Genomic DNA, 11,856 nt, shown 5'->3' with positions numbered 1-11,856 from the left:
CGTGTAAACTTTATTTTTTTTAAAGGCTTTATTTTTTTAGAGAGGAGGTAAGGGAGGAAGAGAGGGAGATACACATCAATCGTTTGTCTCTCGTCAGCACAGGAGCCCTGATTGAACTGCTGACCCTTTGCTTCTCGCGATGACGCCCAGCCAACTGAGCCACAGCGGTCAGGGACCTGTGTAAGCCAGGGACTTTACTTTTCACCTCTGTACTGGGGTCTCACTAAGTCTTCGGTGTGATCCCGCCCAGGCTCAGGGTACAGGACCCTGAGAGAAAGGTCACAGTGCAAAAGTCAAAAGGCAGTTGATTGAACAAATATGCAAAAAAAACTCTGAGAAGAGGTCACTGGACTTCGGTTACCTTGGGGACTTCAGTCAGAGGGCCAAGATTTGCGGGGACTCGCCGGAGGCCTCTTTCTATCCCCCGCCCTCCCTTGGATTTACCTACGCCTCCGTCTCCCTAGTGGTAGAAAGCGGAGGTCGACAGAGACGCGGACGCGGTTCCTATGGATACGACTTCCCAAGAGGCTTAGGATGTTGTGATCCTCTTAGCCAATCAGAGAAGGAAAGCCACCTCACTGTGGGCCAATAGACTGCGAGGCCAGGGCCCGCGACGGTTAAACGGGGCTGGCCACTGGGCCTGCAGGCCCTGTGACTTAGAGAGACCTCCGGGTCGGAGGGTGCAGCTCCGCGGCTGCGGCGCGATCTGCAGGAGTCCTGCGGCGGGCCCCGCCATGCCGACCCGGGTGGAAGACTACGAGGTGCTGCACACCATAGGCACGGGCTCCTACGGCCGCTGCCAGAAGATCCGGAGGAAGAGCGACGGCAAGGTGAGCGCGGGTGCCTTCCCTGTCCCAGCCCCTGCTGCGGTTTCGCCAGCGGATGGCGGCGATCTGTGTTACAGTACTGGGTCTTTCCAGGGATGGGAGACTGCGTCCTCTGGTATATGTATGTTTCTGTCTTTTTCGCTTTCTCTTCCATTTCCTCCCTCTTCCTGCTTTGACATACTAAGGGCCTTCCGTTGGTGCCAGGTAGGTGACTCCAGAGCTATTTTTATTTGTATTCATTTATTTTTAAAATGAAAAAATTTTAATTGTTTTATTGATGAGAGAGAGAAAGAGAAACCGAAACCTCGATTTGTTCCCCTTATTAATGCATTCATTGGTTGCTTCTTGTACGTGCCCTGACCTAGATCAAACCTGCAACCTTGGTGTACCGGGAGGACGCTCCAATCAACCAACTGAGCGACCGGCCAGGGTTCCTGATCTATTTTTAAAGAGTAGAACTCTGGGATAGGAGAAAGGGCAGGACCACAAGAACCACCTGGAACTTTATGTCCTGCAGTCAGTGCTCATTTAAGATACCCTTTATTCTGATCATTGGCTTCATATTTCCCCCGTGCGGCGGTAGACTTTATTCAGAAAGAAACAACGGAGAGGAAACTGCCCCTCTGATGGTGGAGGGATCTTGGCTCAGGTCTTTCACCCGGAAGAGCTTGGCTGGTTGGAATGGTCAGGGGCTTGGACTGCTTCTCTCCCACCTTTGACCAAAGAACCGTTGCCAACCTCCCCCAAAGCACTGAGGGAGGCCTAAGGTGCCTCATCTCCCTTTCTCCCATCACGTTATTTCCTGCTTAAAAATTAGAGGACGATTATGGAAATAAACATAAGGGTCCTTAAGTTCATTGCACTAAATTAGATGATAAATGACTGTGTGATCTCTTTAATAGAGAAGTAATTTCCTACAATTTTACATTTTGGAGTTCACATTCTTTGTTTTTGACTGTAGTGAATCCAGTCATACCTTGGACATTCGTATTTCAGGTATTAGTTTGGAAAGAACTTGACTATGGCTCCATGACAGAAGCCGAGAAACAAATGCTGGTTTCCGAAGTGAATTTGCTTCGTGAACTGAAACATCCAAACATCGTCCGTTACTATGACCGAATCATTGACCGAACCAACACAACACTGTACATTGTGATGGAATATTGTGAGGGAGGGGACCTGGCTAGTGTAATTACAAAGGGAACCAAGGAGAGGTAAGTTAATTAAAAAAATTTTTTTTAAATATTTTATTTCTTTATTTTTAGAGAGAGGGAATGGGAGGGAGAGAGGGAGAGAAACATCAATGAGTTGCCTCTCTTATGCCCCCAACCCAGTCATATGCCCTAATCAAGAATCAACCTGGCCTCCTTTTTGGTCTGTGGGTCGATACCCATCCCACTGAGCTACACCAGCCAGGGCAGGTAAGTTAATCTTTCAAATGTAAGCTGAAAAAAATGGGCCCGGTTTTGCTTTTGTTAAGCATCCTGTTTTGGCATCAGGATCAAAGTACTTAGCGATGTGGAAGAGTGTTATTGTGGGTCCACAGAACTTCAGGAAATGCCTTGTGAATCAGCTCCCATATTTCACATCAAAATATGATACCTCCCTCTTTGTGCACTTTGAAAACTAGGTAATTCATTGCCTCAACTGTGCAACGGTTTGGATCAGAAGTCACATTCTGTATAACTAACTGCTTTGGTTTCAGACAGTACTTAGATGAGGAGTTTGTTCTTCGAGTGATGACTCAGCTGACTCTGGCCCTGAAGGAATGTCACAGACGAAGTGATGGCGGTCACACCGTGCTACATCGGGACCTGAAACCAGCCAATGTCTTCCTGGACGGCAAGCAAAACGTTAAGCTGGGAGACTTTGGGCTAGCTAGAATATTGAACCATGATACGAGTTTTGCGAAAACGTTTGTTGGCACACCTTATTACATGTCTCCTGTAAGTATTTCAGAATTGAGGCACTCTTTAAGCCTTTGAAGGCTAAGCGCTCAAATGCAGGGAAAGTGAGGTTTTTGTTTATTTTTATGTTCAGTAATATCCAATAGCCAAGATTTAATAACACTCTCATTTTAAATTTATATTTTTTCCAAATGGACCCCCAGGCCATTAAACCCCTCTAGATCAGCAAGTCCAGTCAGGCTTTGATTGAATGACTGCACTGTGCTAAATTCTGGGATTACAAAGATGGAATAAGCTTTGTCTCTGGCCTCAAGAGCTGTGCTCCCCGAGGTGCCATAGGTCCTGGGCACCAGCTTGGACTCATTTGGAGTGTCTGTTCAAAATGCAGAGTCCTGGGCCCTGAGCCCCAGTCCGGCGAATTTGGATCTCTGGGCTGGTCCTTGCACTCTGTTTTCCTTTGTCCTTACTTTTCCGTGTGTGCACTGCGTTTTAACAGACTCTAAAGAGGATTCTTATGCATGGGGATTCAGGGCTCAGGAAGTCACCCACTTCAGATAACATTTTTACAGTGTTTACTTTTTGTATTCTTTCTTTGTTGTTGCCTTTTCCTACAAGGGAGCTGTGGAGCTGACCTACCTTTCTATTTCCTCTATTGCTAGATAATATTTTGTTCCCAGAATTCTGAGGAGCACTGCGATGCATAAGAATTATTCTGCCTTTCTTTTTGGTAATTTCCTTGGCAGCTAGATCTCAAAACGAAACTGCTGGATCAAAGGGCATGAACCATTTATGGCTCTCTAGATAGTGCCTGAGGACGGGTTCGAGGAGTTTGAATCAATAAGTGATGGCGCCAGCAGGTTGCATGTGAAATCCCAGCAAATGAAGGTGGAGAGGGGTGGATTGTTTTTAGCGGTTCACAAATGTTTCCAGGCTTTTCTAATCACCTTTAGTTCTGTTAGTCGGTCTGACTACAGCATACAGCTTGGTGTTAACCATTTTGTTTTTCATTCAGACTAGGCACAGCCAGGGCGGTGTCGTTTTCTCCCTGGATCAAGTTCCAAAGGGAACACCTGTAGCATAAAGGAAAACTGTCCCAGAAGTGGCTCTGGGAAAATGTGAAACCTGCACAATTCTTTGTTCCTCTTCCCTCCCGTCCTTGCAATCGGATCTGTCCAGCCTCCCCTAAGGTGCCAGGAAAGGGTGTCAGACTCACCTGCTGGACCTTAAAACACTAAGGAGCCCCTTGAAGATTTTGGTCCTTTCCTCCCTGCCCTCTGTTGAGAATAAGAGCTTTGGCTGGCTGTTGTTACTGCGAGTGTGGAAAAAAGGCAAACAATTAAAATAGGAAATGAGAATATTAGATAGTATAGTTTATACAGTAAATTAAGGGAAAAATGTAAATGAGTAGTTCAGTTAGGCATTGATGTCTACATCCATTTAAATTTAAGTGGGCTAGATGTATGTATTGGTTATTCTGGAATTTTCCCTGGCCCTGTTGTAGAGGGGTTTCCAGATTATGAGTGTTAGGAGGGTAGAGGCCTCTCACCTTCACCTTTGAGTTGTCAGAGCCTCGGCCACAGTGACGGTGCACGTTTGTGACGGAAGGGTAAGCGAGCGGATTACATGTGACAAAGTGTATAAGGATAAGGTCATTCTCTTTTTCCACTATGAACTTGAAGATAAAGTATAAAGTGTATGTTTTAAGACAAAATAACCTTTTAATTCCTCCTGCTTTCTTGCCTTCTCCCCCCGAAGGAACAGATGAGTCGCATGTCCTACAACGAGAAATCGGACATCTGGTCGCTGGGTTGTTTGCTGTACGAACTGTGCGCGCTAATGTGAGTACCGAGGAGGCGGTTCCGGTTGAGGTTCGGGCTCGGGGTCTGTCTCCCTTCACTGGCTTCCGTTGTTTAACTGTCCATGTGTATTCAGGTCTGAAAGAATTGTACCTTGGGTATCAGTGAATGTGTGTGGACTGGTTAAAACATTACTAATAATATAACCCCTGCAGCTGGATCTTGGCTTGTTCAAGTGTCTAACCTGGTTAGATGCTTCCTTGTCAGACTGATGCTCAGCTCCAGGGGAGAGCAAACAGGTCGGGCTGTGGGGGGGATAGAGTGAAGACCCAGGGAGACCTGGAGACTAAGAGAGCCTCCAGTTTTGTCTCTTTCCTTTTCATTTGCTCCCTCCTAAGCTGCTCTGTAGAGCAGTGATTCTCAACCAGGGAGCGTGAAGCAATGTTGCCCCGCATGGGACATTTGACAATGTCTGAAGACATGTTTTGATGTCCCAACCAGGGAGAGCTGCTGGCACCTGGTGGAGGGAGGCCAGCGATGCTGGAAAACATAGCAATGCTAAGACGCACAGGACGGCCCCCTTGACAAGGGATTGCGTGGCCCCAGATGCCGGCAGTGCCAAGGCTGGGAAACTCAGCTGTGGAAGAAACCCCCCCGACGTGGAAACACAGATACAACCTGGAGCTTAAACTGTGCCCTTGATTTGTTTCCTAATATATTTTCATATTACTATTTTTTTTTTCTTCCAGGCCTCCATTTACAGCTTTCAACCAGAAAGAACTAGCTGGGAAGATCCGAGAAGGCAAATTCAGGCGAATTCCCTATCGTTACTCTGATGAACTGAATGACATTATTACAAGGATGTTAAATTTAAAGGTAAGGTTTACAAGATTATTTTGTCTGTTTCTATCTCTCAGTTAAGTTTTGGAGTATGTGTTCTCTCTCATAGAGCGACGAGACTGAAGAAACATTAAATACATTTCCTTAGGTAGAGCTACTCTGTTAGCGCAGGTGCAAACACACATACATTTGGCAAACCGCGCGTCCTTGCTGGCCCACCCTCTGTGCTGTCTCTGTCTTCTCCCACTCGCTGCCGTGCTGGCAGGTGTTGGGAGTGAGAGATACTGCAGAAAGCACCCAGATCCTCGGATCCCCTTGTCCCTCCCTACCTCAGCGTGGCAGGTGGTATGGAAGGGACCACAAACGAGACTTTACCATTCCGCCTCTAACTCCAATTGAGAGACGAGAGACCAGAGATGGGGGTGTATGTGGAGGGAGGGGGAATCACTCTGAGAGATTATCGAGACAGAATCTGGCTGTGGGGTGGCGGGGGAGACGTCCAGGTGATGGGGCTGATGTACTGCAGAGAAGGGCACAGGCAAAGGGATGGGATTAGGTCTGTGAGAGTGTCCCGCTTACCGCAGTTTGGAGAGGCTCTAAACAGACCCCAACAAGGCTACCGAGCACCCACACAGGGACGGAAACTTCTAGGCCACAGGTGGCAAGCACAAGGCCCATGGGCTGAATCCGGCCCTCCACCTTGTTTTATCCGGCCTGGCACCTTGTTTCTACCCGGTGGCAGTGCCCAGCCCCTTGCCCCTAGTTAAGGAGTAGTTACATTTATACAGCCCTAAAATTACATTCGGGCCCTGGCTGGCGTAGCTCAGTGGATTGAGCGTGGGCTGGGAACCAAAGTGTCCCAGGTTCGATTCCCAGCCAGGGTACATGCCTGGGTTGCAGGCCAGAACCCCCAGCAACCGCACATTGATGTTTCTCTCTCTCTCTCTCTCTCCCCTCCCTCCCTTCCCTCTCTAAAAATAAATAAATAAAATCTTAAAAAAAAAAATTACATTCGGCCCTTTGAAGGCAGCCATGAGGCTGATGTGGCCCCCAGTGAAAATGAGTGTGACACCCCTGCTCTAGGCTAAAGGGGGGGCAAAGGTAAGTAAAAATCTGCGTTACCACTTGGACCCAGAACCTCATAGTTAAAGCCACCTGTGAACTTCCTCCTCCAGGTGTAAACGAGTCCTTTCTTTTGCCTTGGAAACACATGCCCTTTTAATGTGACCGCTCTTTTAGGGTGAGTGTGCCATTATGAAATCTGACTGTGACACTGCACACCTTCTCCCCAGGATTACCATCGACCCTCTGTTGAAGAGATTCTGGAGAGCCCTTTGATAGCAGACTTGGTTGCAGAAGAACAGAGAAGGAATCCCGAGAGAAGGGGGAGACGCCTGGGAGAACCCGAAAAGCTGCAGGAGTCCAGCCCTGTGTTCAGCGAGCTGAAGCTGAAGGAGGCACAGCTGCAGGAGCGGGAGCGAGCCCTCAAGGCCAGAGAGGAGCGGCTGGAGCGTGAGTCCGACTGCCGACTGCAGGGTGGGGCGAAGGGGGGCTGCCAAGGGTGACTGCGGTGTGTGTGCAGTCTGTTTAAATGACTGACCCCGTCGGAACGTTCTTACAAATGCCTGAGAAGCAAAAACATGTGCAGAACGTGTACATCACACTCTCTGGTATCTTCCCATTGCGCTGACTCTCTCTCTGAGATCAGCCGCTACCACTGCATTGCTGGGGGCTCTTCACTGTGGGGCCCTAACACAGTAATCGTCGTCTCTTACTGTAGACTTTGTGTACGTTAACGTATACATTCTGCTTTGACGTAGCCATTATACTTGACTGTTGTTACTTTTCTTTCTGTTTCTTAATGCATGTACCCTGCAGTTTCTTCATTGTGAGGGTAGATCTTAGAATTTGCTACCTTCCGTAGTAACCATGACTTCTACCTTCTGATGTGGCTGATCTCTCACAGTCCAGGTCTAAAATCCCACGGGGTGTAGGACTGAATTTGCTCAGGCAATTCAGTAATGTGGACGCAAGATATTCTAGGTTCATAAATACTCTGATGGCTAGTAACTGATTAGTTGCTAGCTTGTTTTCGATGTTGAAAGTGTGTCTGTTCTACTAAGGTGACAGCTGCTGCCAGGTTTTAGAGTTTCTTGAGGTGGCACAGCAGCGAGGGGCTGTCCCCTGCCCACCTCAGGGCTCACCTGAGTTTGCTTCTGCAGCTCGAAGCCCACTGCAGACTTCTCAGTTTTTTCTGTTCACGTGTACTTACAAAGCGTCCCATGCATTCAGTGATGGTTTATGTCCTTCTGATAATGGTGCTGCGCTGTGACAGATGCTCTCTATGGAGCTACTGTAACAGGGTGCGGCCAAGAGAGTGGCCCCAAATAGGGATTTGGAATGGGGTCCAGAACTCAAGGTGTCCAGCAAATATTAGAAAGATATATAGGATGTCCTCCCTGTGGTTTTTGCCTCACTCTCTGGTTGCTGTCGATCACCCACAAGGAGGAGGGATTGTGTGGTGATGCCGGGTAACGCCCCCCAAACCCAAAAGTGAACTGTGGCTCATTTTCAGTGACGAGTATTCGTGTTTTGTTCTCCCAAGTGAGTTCCTCCTGCACAGCCTGACCCAAGCTGAAGCTAACTTTGTACGTGTGCTCACCCCCGTCCTCACGAAAACCCCTCCGACAGCTCACAGTGGACTGGAGCGCTGCACCGCCAGCCAGCGTAGCCAACCTGGCCTGGGCGTGCAGTGAGAAACCCTTCTCAAAGCGTCACCGCCCGGGCCAGGCGGGCTTAGTGACTAGGGAAACATGGCAGGATTACCAAACGGAAATCATTTTGTATACAAAGCCAGCTGTTAATTTTTTCCTTCTGCTTCCATTCCTTTTCTACAGAGAAGGAACGTGAGCTGTGTGTCCGGGAGAGGCTGGCGGAGGACAAAGTGGCGAGAGCGGAGAGCCTGCTGAAGAATTACAGCCTGCTGAAGGAGCAGAGGCTCCTGTCCCTGGCGAGCGGGCCAGGTACGGGACTCGGCCCTGCAGGCGAGGCTGCTGCCGCGTGAGGGAAGGGGCGCCAGTGTTGCCGTCGGGGCTGCGGTGGTCCCTTTACTTTACACAGTGTCTGGTGTTAAGATGGAGTGAATGGAGGGCCCAGGGCCCAGCAGGAGTAATGCCTGCTTGAGTGTGGTCGGTAGGGCAACCATATGGGTGTAATAATGTATAGTTGTAATTTGAACATTTCACCTAAAACGTCCTATGGTATGCTTGAGTGTGATATTGTTTTGTTACAGAATTACATGCTTATGATTTTGTAATAAGACAGGGGCGTTATTTGTGCCGGACCCTGGATGCATTGCAATGGGAAGAGCACAGTTACCGTGGTGGTTCACTTACTGGGCTCCTAGGCCTGACACGATGAGTCCTGATGATTTCATCTTCAAATTCATTTACCTTATCAAACGATGTGTTTGGCATTTGATGTTTACTTTTTAAAATTAGGACATTTTTAAAAATGCTATTGTGCATTTTAGATTTTTCTCTAGGTATATTATGAAAAGCCTACATTTCTCTCCATTTCCGAGGAAAATTCTAACATTTTCCTCTTGCTGCATGGCGAGACAATGCATGCCACACCCTTCCTAGAAAGTGCGGCTTGTAATGCGTGATAAGCCAACTACAGAATTGGCCATCACTTTTGGATCTTTACTAAGACCTGTTCAAATGGAAACATTGTTTGTCCAAATTCCGTTGTTTACTACCTCCCTGTGCCCCATGTGTGTGTGTGTGTGTGTGTGGACAGGGTCTCGCCCTTCCCTCCCTGGGGCCCTGTCTCAGCCAGCGCTGTCCCGCGCTCTCAGCCCCCCGCGCTCTCAGCCCCGGTGACGCAGGGCTGGTGCGAGTGCGTGTTGAGTGGCCGACTGGACAGGGTTCTCCACTTCACAGCGGCCCTGAAACTCATCAGATCTGCTCTTTATGAAGAGTGCAAAGCATTCCGTCCTTCCTTTTGATTTCTTGATCACACAAGTTATTTTGAAAATTTTTTTGTTTTCAAAACTGAGTACCTGAACTTTCAGGTGAAACTTATTCGAGCTCTGATGCCTCCCTCACGCCGTGCAGGGCAGCAGGTGTGAAGGCCCCCGTTTGCATCTGGAATAAACGGAGACAGAAACTGGCCACTTCAGTGGGGACAACAGCATTCTGTAAATAGAGCAGGCAAAAGGTACTTAAGTTAGTGTGAGGGTTGCAGTAACTTCACAGCGATAAGTGATGGGAATCAAACTAGCAACAAAAGCGAGTGAAACAAAGATTATATAAGACTTGGGCTTCATCTCTGCTGAAAGATTTTCTTTTCCTTTTTCTCAATATTGCTATCTACCATTCCAGTATTTTTAAAAATATTTATTTCAGCTTTTCTTAGATTCCACACTGTCATTGTAAAGACAAGATAGACTTAAATCATGACTACAGCGATAGAGGGAGGGGAAATTTTTATCTGGATGAGTTTCATGCATGAGACCCATTGCTGGGGATTACTGAAGGCCCTGCTGGGGGTGGCTCCTCCAGTGACAGACTTTGTTTACACCTTGCTTTGAGAATCTGGGAGCAAAGGATGAAGACACTAGAGAGGGATCCTGTATATAATTGGGTGTAGGATCTACCTGTACACAAATCACGGCAGATACTTAAAATGAGCCACAGGAATGGGACGGAGCATCCACCGGGGCCTGGAGACATTGTGACGTGCTGAGCACAGGAAGTACTGAGTGTTTGGGGCCCTGAACAGGCAACGGAGCAGTGGGAGTGGGCGCCACTGTGCAGCCAGAGCAGCTGGCAGTCTCTCCCCACCCTCGGGCTGTAAAATTCAGACAAGAGGAAAACATCCTAATCGCATCGAGGTCACACAGTAAGCAGCAGCATCTGCTCTTTTACAGCTTTTGCTAGTCTGTGTCATGAAATGTGAGTTTTTTTCTTCTACTTAATGAAACACTGATTCTTTTCCTAAACACTTTCCGTCCTTACAGAATTATTCCATTGGGGATAAAGAGAGGTTCCAGATTTCAAATGTGAACTGAAGGACTGAATATTATTGATAAGTATAATAAATGTGGAGGAGTTGAGCTATTCAGATAATTCAAATCCCTTTTCTTTTTCTCCCCAAAGCACTTTTCGATCTTCCATCCTCGACAATCAAGAAGAAAGTGCATTTCGGTGGCGAGAGTAAGGAGAATGTCTTGAGGGATGGGAGTTCTGAGAGTCAGCTCACCTCCAAAGCCAAGTGCAAAGACCTGAAGAAAAGGCTGCACGCTGCCCAGCTGCGTGCGCAGGCCCTGTCGGACATTGAAAAAAACTACCAGCTGAAGAGCAGGCAGATTCTGGGCATGCGCTAGCCCAGCGAGAGACACAGAGCTGTGTGTGGTGCTTAATATTGCCGACCCCTTGAAGATGGATATTCAACTGCTGTAGCTCGATACACCCGGGTTCCGTGAGCCATGCCTTTTTGTACAGTGAGCATGCTAGTTTGGAATTGCCTTTGCCGTTCTTCAGCAGTAATTGTACAAAATGTTCATGCCTTTATTTTATTTTATTTTTTAAAGGAACACTTTATAGAAAGAATGACACTTTCTTGGTCGGGCTTTTAATCCTGTGTGTGATTACTACTGGAACATGAGATACTACATTCTAAATGTTGGGGAAAATAACGCCAGGAAAAAAGTCTTTCCCTGGGAGTAGCATTCACTGAGAAGTTTTAAATGACCGAGTGGTGTGCTTGCAATGGTCATGTCCAGATTTAAAGTTTAAAGTCTGAGGTTTTAAATACTGTAGAGCTTAGAAAACCTAAATGGATTTGAACTGGTAGCTAAGGCAATCGCATCTTGCTTGTAGACATTGCTGATCGATGTCCCATTGCTCTGGAGTGCAAACCTGTCACCTTTTGTGAAAATCCATCCCTGTGATGTCTGTGTTCTTTTTTTCCCCTTTTTATTCTATGTATGTGCTGGCTGTCATTTCCTCATCTCTTTCTCACTAAATAAAAGAACTCTCTAGTTTTCCTGTATTAGTGTCTCTTGCGTTTTGACTTCTCCGTTGGAGGGAGTCTGTGTGTGTGATTCCCAGGTATTGAAGGGTGGGGAGGAGAACTGGCTCTGTGCTCCCCGGAGGAGCCGCTTGGTGGCGCTTTACTACCGGTCTCCAATCCAGTGATGCCGGTGGTGCTTCACTGGGGCTATTGTGCCCCCCAGGGGACGTTGGCAATGTCTGCAGTCATTTTAAATTGTAATGCTTGGGGAGGGGACTATGGAATGTAGGAGGTGGGGGCCAGAGATGCTGCTGAACATCGTACAAGACACAGGACAGCCCCCACAACAAAATGTCAATAGTGCCACGCTTGGGAAGCCCGATCTAACCTAAAATTTGTGGACTTGAAAGAAACTCACTTTGGGTTCGATGCATTATTTTTGAAGTCTGACTTGTCATAGGAATTAGC

General features: G+C 47.6%; 1 protein-coding gene across 2 annotated transcripts; it reads left to right on the top strand.

The window, feature by feature from the left end:
• Positions 1 to 133: 133 nt before the first annotated feature.
• On the top strand, positions 134 to 11,424 carry NEK2 (NIMA related kinase 2). 2 transcript variants are annotated; one of them, XM_028530772.2, is made up of 8 exons: positions 134 to 830; positions 1,824 to 2,041; positions 2,533 to 2,773; positions 4,490 to 4,572; positions 5,280 to 5,406; positions 6,663 to 6,882; positions 8,268 to 8,393; positions 10,533 to 11,424. In XM_028530772.2, the coding sequence occupies exons 1-8, from the start codon at positions 735 to 737 to the stop codon at positions 10,757 to 10,759; spliced, it is 1,338 nt and encodes a 445-aa protein (XP_028386573.1). In that variant the 5' UTR covers positions 134 to 734; the 3' UTR covers positions 10,760 to 11,424. The 2 variants fall into 2 exon arrangements, with proteins under 2 accessions (XP_028386573.1, XP_035871102.1); XM_036015209.1 differs by lacking the exon at positions 134 to 830 and adding an exon at positions 868 to 948.
• The last annotated feature ends 432 nt before the right edge of the window (positions 11,425 to 11,856 follow it).

This window comes from Phyllostomus discolor, chromosome 14 (assembly GCF_004126475.2).
Source record: "Phyllostomus discolor isolate MPI-MPIP mPhyDis1 chromosome 14, mPhyDis1.pri.v3, whole genome shotgun sequence".
Lineage (NCBI taxonomy): Eukaryota > Metazoa > Chordata > Mammalia > Chiroptera > Phyllostomidae > Phyllostomus > Phyllostomus discolor.
This window is presented reverse-complemented; position numbering and strand designations above follow the sequence as displayed.

Coding starts and splice junctions, on each gene's coding strand:
- NEK2 (XM_028530772.2), top strand. CDS start 735: ATGCCGACCCGGGTGGAAGACTACGAGGTGCTGCACACCATAGGCACG. Junction 831..1,823: donor GGAGGAAGAGCGACGGCAAG/GTGAGCGCGGGT, acceptor TTCGTATTTCAG/GTATTAGTTTGGAAAGAACT. Junction 2,042..2,532: donor ACAAAGGGAACCAAGGAGAG/GTAAGTTAATTA, acceptor CTTTGGTTTCAG/ACAGTACTTAGATGAGGAGT.